We start from the raw sequence: 6240 nt of genomic DNA on the forward strand, positions 1-6240 counted from the left end.
GGATACTTTTTAATCGATTTAACCTTATCATATTTATCAAAAAATATTACATTTCATGGAAAATATGAAAATAATTCTTCTTGTCGTGTAATAATGCATCTAAACCTTGCATTTTGGGATTTAATTTTTTGCAGGAAAAAAAAAACATTATCATGCTACAATAACACATCCAAATCTTGTATTTTGGAATTCATTTTTTTAAAAAAACATTATTATGTTATGTCTTTAATAAACGCAAATTATGGTTCCATTCCGATGTGTTACAGTTAGGGCCAATACGCTGAAATTTGAAAGTCAGTTTTAATGCAAATTTTAGAAGGAGCACTGCATCATTACTTTGGTTTAATTATGGTTTAATTACATACCAGATCTAAGACATCATTAGTTTGGTTTAATTATGGTTTAATTACATACCAGATCTAATCCATAAGTGTGATTACACGAAAGAAAAAAAATCCTATTACTTGCTGCAAAAACCATTGCACCAAGGTCTGTCAGTACCATGATATCAAAATACTACACCAACTTAATGCCTCCCAATAACTTGTTTTGATTTATTGAAAGAAAGTGAAAAAAGAAAAGAACACGAAGAACAAATAATTACACGGTGGTATTATGAAAAGTAATATACAGGGTGAGATTATTGATATTCATTCTAGTCGAAAAGAAGCCGGCGCCTTGCAGACTTCGTTAGGTTCTTGTTTAATGCACCTCCTCCTTTACTCTTGGAAGAAAAATCACTGTTACTTCCCAAAATCTTGGATGAGCCTTCTGCCAATTTTTCCTGCTTTTGTAATTTAGATGTGCGATAAAATTCTTTTATGCTGAGCTGAACAGATTTTGATGATGTTGCTGATGCATGCGCTGGAGTTTCATTAGATCTTATCCCTGTTTGCTTTCTTCTTGATTTCATCTCTTTTAGTTCCTGTAAAATCACAAACAAATACTTAATGTCATTAATAGCACAAGGGAAGGGGTGGCAAAAACTAGGAAAAAGTGTCGAACCTTTTCTTTTAAGAAAAGATCAACTTTTTCCGGAAAAGCTGCTCTAACCAGCTCCATATCTTCATCAGTTAGCATAAATGAGCATCCATCAGTACTGCTGAACTGAACTTCCGGAATGTCAGGTTCATCTACTATATCAATGCATTCAATGGATTGCCCACGCTCGCAAGCCTCTTTAGATAAAATCGTATAGGCAGCAATACTAGCTGCAGGTGTAGCTTTCTTCCATTTGACAACATACAACTGATGTCCAAACTTTATTTTCACACGGTGGATAGAATCAAATAGATATTGTTCATGCAGCAAACTATCCGTTGGATTTAATGCCATTTCTCTCAGAAAAATAGTGGACAGCATTGGAAATATCCTCTGCCGTATGTAGGAAGGATCCCAGTTCTGATAATAATTTAAAAAATCAACCAGCATCTCTACATTTGGTGTATCCCAACTTAAACTGTGGCCAGCATCTATAAATGAAAACCACAAAACTTGGTATTAGGTAACACCACATCAAAGGCATACAAAAATAAATCTTTACATGATTTAAGATGTACATGTCTTTCACACTACAATAAGACAATATCCAAGCATTAGGTGGCAGTTAAAACTTAAAACAGAATATCATAGTCACTTAAATATATAATTGACTGAATATCAAAGCTTGAAAGAGTGTCGACAGATTCACTGTCATGAATTCCAAGTTCTTCTAGAAAATCGACAAAATAAGTAAAGATAAATATTAAGGAAATTCTTTATAAATCCCGATTTAGCATCATGACTAGTACAGTCCACCAAACTCACCTTCAACGGTTTCCTGGTTTCTGGGAAGATATATTCCAATTATATTTTCATTTGGGAAATTTCGCTCCCTGGATATCTTTTCACAAACTTTTATTTCCCAATTTTCATTCTTCTTCTGTTGCTTCTGTTGCCTATCCTGTCATTTAAAAACCATTAATGTTATTATTAAGAAGAGTACTCTAAGAAAAATCGGCCAGAGAACAGTTACATTTTGATACATAGCAAATTCTGGGGTCTCATATCTTGTAATTTTACCAACTATAATAATTTAAGAAAAGTATCAAGTAAAAGATGTACCATATCGCAGGAGGAGCAATTACATTTAAATGACACCAGTTTTTCTGAGCAGCCTTCCACAGTACCCAAGTTACAATATTCACAAGGAAACTTAAGATGCATTCTCTTGCTTCCTGGATGTCCACACAGGGAGCAGTGAGGAGGACCTTTAGTCTTCCTTGCAATCTCATCTGAACCGGGAACAGAGCAACCTAAGGAGCAAATATCATCTTCAAATTGTATTTTATTGGATCTGCCTATCTCATGCAATCTGCACAACATTTTTGTAAACATATGAAGATGCATCTTCTAATTGTTTTCAAGAAGCAAAACAATGACCATTTTATAATCTTACTTATTCAAAATCTCATCTTCACTGAAAGACTTGACAAATCGAAGTGCTGTCTCAAGCCCAATCCCTTCCACACCATTTGAGTCATAGTCATTTCCAACCAGAAGAGAAATAGCTATCAAGTGTTTCCTCTTCAAGCCAAGACCAGCTTCAATATCGGACATATAGTAGCACTCAAGAGGTTCCTACATAAGTTTTTAGGACAGATTAGAACCATAAAATCAATTCAATAAACAAAGCACTATACACTCCTGTATTAGAGCCTAAAAAGTAGCAATGAAAAAGGAGCCTGAACCAGCAGCAAGGTTAAGAAGCGAACTAAAAAGACACATGAACACCTTACACCCCATCCCTCCTCAACACACAAGACAATACCTAGAATTGTAATTTGGCAGATACCCCTCCAGAGGTCAAGGGTTTGAGTCTCAGTGGAGAAAAATGTGTGCCTGAGTATTTCAATTTCTTTTAGGTGACTACTCAAATAAATACAGGACAAGAAAATTAACAAGTAACTATGAATAACTATACTGAAAATTTAAAAAATATAGCAGAAGCCCTAAGGATGCAAAACTGAAAGTGATGCATGAAGTATACAGACATTTGGAAAAAAAACGTAATCTCAGTCTTTCAACCTCTCATTCAGAAAATTTGATTTCCGAAAATGCTACAGGCTTATAATTAAAAATTGTATACAAAGATGTGATAGATGTATATAACAAGATCCATATGCCTCAGAGATGCCCTACCTTCAATTCGTTGTTTATGTATTAATTTTCAGGATACATGTTACCAAATATTATGAAATATTGAAAGTAGTTTTCTTTTTAATTTATTGACTGGCACTATTTTAGAACTTTAACTAGAGGGGAGATGGAAAAGAAGGAAAACAAACACATACCAAGCACTTACTTTTGTGTTAGGCCTGAGGGATTTTATAACACAGTTAGCCCCGAACAGAAATGCGTCACTATCAGCAGTAATACAAGCATCCACATGACCTTCTTTGTTCAACTGGGCACACAAAGCTTCCGCCTCTCCTTTCGCTCTTAGAACAGGCATCCCAAAAAGTTTAATCAACTCCTAATAGAACACAAACATAGTATGCAATAAGTAAAAGAAATCCCATTTTTGCTAACATGGGAAGGTTGTTTTCGCTATTTATATCTAGGGTATAACTTAATGATTTTATCTTGTATTGTTATACCTTATAATTTCAAATACAATGGTAGATTTGATCATAATGTTTATTGTTATGATTCCACATACAGTGGTGGATCTGAAAAAGTTTCAACAGGAATGCATTCAATCTTACAAACTTACGATATTATTACTACACTAAACATACTGTTATAATAAATGTCACAGAATCGTACTGATCATTAGATCTATTCTGAAAAAATCACTGTCTAATGTCTATCATTACCATAGCAGAATATGTTCCACCACAAAGATTTTGTTACTGTTGGGTCCAGGGACCCTCCTCTTCACAATGCAGAACCATGATTCATACAACGGAATGCAACTCAAGCAAGTATTTTCCAATCAATAACAAAATGACGAAGAAAATATGCAACTCAATCTTTTCTAATAAAAAAAGAAAGGACAGCAAAAACAAACAAAGCGTTCAGCAATCACTGAAAAACCATGTGGCTTAAAAGGATTGTTTTGATACATAGGAAGCATGCATCTTCCTCTGTTTAAGGATTTTTCTGATACTGCTGCACAAGTGTGCATGTTCTTCATATTTAAAGTTCAACAAGGGGGTTAACCTGATATTGGTCCAACTTTTATCAACAACCCATGCAAGATTTTTTGGTCAAAAACAAGTTGTACACTTGATTCCAAGGTTATCACGGCGCCAAGTCAACCCTCGACGCCCGAGTACCTTCGTGAAGACTAGTCGACAAGTCGCCCAACTAGTCATAAAAAGTCGACAAAGTGTTCATTATATATATAATTACTAGATTTTGATATATAATATAATTGAACACGTTAGTTTTATAATTTAGATCAAAAGTAATGAAATAATAAGTTCAAAATAAGTATGGTACGCAATTATGGTTATGAAGGCCCCAAGTCGGGCTACGAGACTCTTGGGTGACCTTCACGTCAACTAGTCGACGACAAGTCAGGCTTGGAGACTCCCGGTGCCTGAGTAGCTTCATATCGACTAGTCGCTGACTAGTCGACGACTGGTCAGCGACTATTCTAGCAGTTAAAAATATTATATAGTACATCAAGCATATGATTCCTACAGAAGTTTAGCAAAACATTGAAACAATAAAAATTTCAGTATACATCTTGAGCACGTGGATTATTAATAAATCAATAAATTATCTTACAATGCACTCTTCAACACACTTCACAAACTTGTGATTTCTTTCAACTGAAACACCCTCTTCTGCCACAGGCAAACTTGAGATATCGACGCCTGACCCTCGGAAGAACCGTGCAATTCGCATCTGAGATTTAAGTGGGGATGGTGTTCCATCTACTACAAAAATAGGAAAGGCTCCAAACTGCAAAACACATGTCTCAACATATCAGCACAGCTTCAACTACCATGTCCTAAACACACAAGACCAAGGGCAAAAACAAACACGCATATGTAAAAGGTCATACTGCTATTATTTTAAACATACTTAAACATACCCACCAAAATCATCAACTTTACACCAGTAAAATCCTATAAACCCATATTAACTTTCACATTCTAACATTGTACTAAAAAATCTAAAATAAACAACAGTACAATGCACATCCCAATTCCAAACAGCATCAAATTCAAAAACCCATTTCTCAAAAACCCCAAATAAACCTATAAATTTACATCATCAAATAACAATTACTGAGTGACCTGCACACAAATCCCAATTCCGAAAGCATACACACACAAACACACATTAAGCTCACACACCTAATAAAAACCATTAAACTCAAACATATAAAACGTAGCACATCAATTTCATTAAAATGGGCACACAATACATTTAAAAAATTCACACCAAACCAACCCTTATAAAAAAAGCCCATTTTTCAAAAACCCCATTAAAATACAAAAACCCACAAAATCAAGAAAAGAGTACAAAAAGAAAAGAAAACATACCCGAGAGAAGAGATTGATGGTACGAAAGAAGGTGAGTCTGAGATGGGGATTAAGAACATTAGATTTAACAGCAGTCTCGTGTTGAACAATCCAATAAGACAAATCAATAGCAACCCTTTTGTTTCTTAGAAAATCAAAGCCTTGTAATCGAGCGTAGGGTTTAAGTAAATCCCAGAAATTACCACTCACCCCCATTCTGTAATGGGGTTTTTACTGACTAACAAATTGTGTTGGAGAGGATAGAATTAGAAACAACCAGAAGAAGAGGGAGAATTAACGTAGGATTTTGTGCCGTTATGTTTATGTATGTCTTCCTTGGTTGCTTCGTTTGGACGGGTATTTTGGTATTATTTTTAAGTTTGGAGTATTAAAAATCTCTCGAATTTGTTCTGGGAAAAATAATAATAAAATAATATTGTATTGTACAAACTATAATGATATTATCATTTTTATACTAGTTAAATTAATTCTAATTTATTTGTTTCCCTGAATTATAAAAATTGATTTATAAATAATTAAATTTTTGAATTTTTTTCATCACAATTCTTATGTTAAATTTTAAATAATGTCGTTAATTTTTGGGTCGAGAACATTGAAATTTGGCTTTCAAAGATCAAAAGGTTTTCTTGGTAGACCCGGCAATATGTCATGTATGTATACAGCTGTTCATATACTTACGTGTTTTTTAGTCAAAATCTTA

At 34.2% G+C, this 6240-nt stretch overlaps 1 protein-coding gene across 1 annotated transcript; it reads right to left on the bottom strand.

Annotated features, from left to right (window-relative positions):
- Positions 1 to 436: 436 nt before the first annotated feature.
- LOC141724119 (flap endonuclease GEN-like 1) lies at positions 437 to 5864 on the bottom strand. The gene is made up of 8 exons (XM_074526118.1): positions 5541 to 5864; positions 4777 to 4953; positions 3344 to 3514; positions 2438 to 2619; positions 2104 to 2353; positions 1807 to 1942; positions 1006 to 1472; positions 437 to 925 (listed from the first exon to the last, which is right to left on the bottom strand). Exons 1-8 carry the CDS (start codon positions 5733 to 5735, stop codon positions 656 to 658), a joined length of 1848 nt encoding a protein of 615 aa, XP_074382219.1. The 5' UTR covers positions 5736 to 5864; the 3' UTR covers positions 437 to 655.
- Positions 5865 to 6240: the final 376 nt, after the last annotated feature.

Source organism: Apium graveolens, chromosome 5 (genome assembly GCF_009905375.1).
Source record: "Apium graveolens cultivar Ventura chromosome 5, ASM990537v1, whole genome shotgun sequence".
Lineage (NCBI taxonomy): Eukaryota > Viridiplantae > Streptophyta > Magnoliopsida > Apiales > Apiaceae > Apium > Apium graveolens.

Bases quoted from the DNA above. Each gene is read 5' to 3' on its own strand.
- LOC141724119 (XM_074526118.1), bottom strand. From the start codon at position 5,735: ATGGGGGTGAGTGGTAATTTCTGGGATTTACTTAAACCCTACGCTCGA. The intron at 4,954-5,540 runs GTATGTTTTCTT...TGTGTTTTGCAG, and splicing joins CCATCAATCTCTTCTCTCGG to TTTGGAGCCTTTCCTATTTT. The intron at 3,515-4,776 runs GTAAGATAATTT...GTGTTCTATTAG, and splicing joins AGTGTGTTGAAGAGTGCATT to GAGTTGATTAAACTTTTTGG.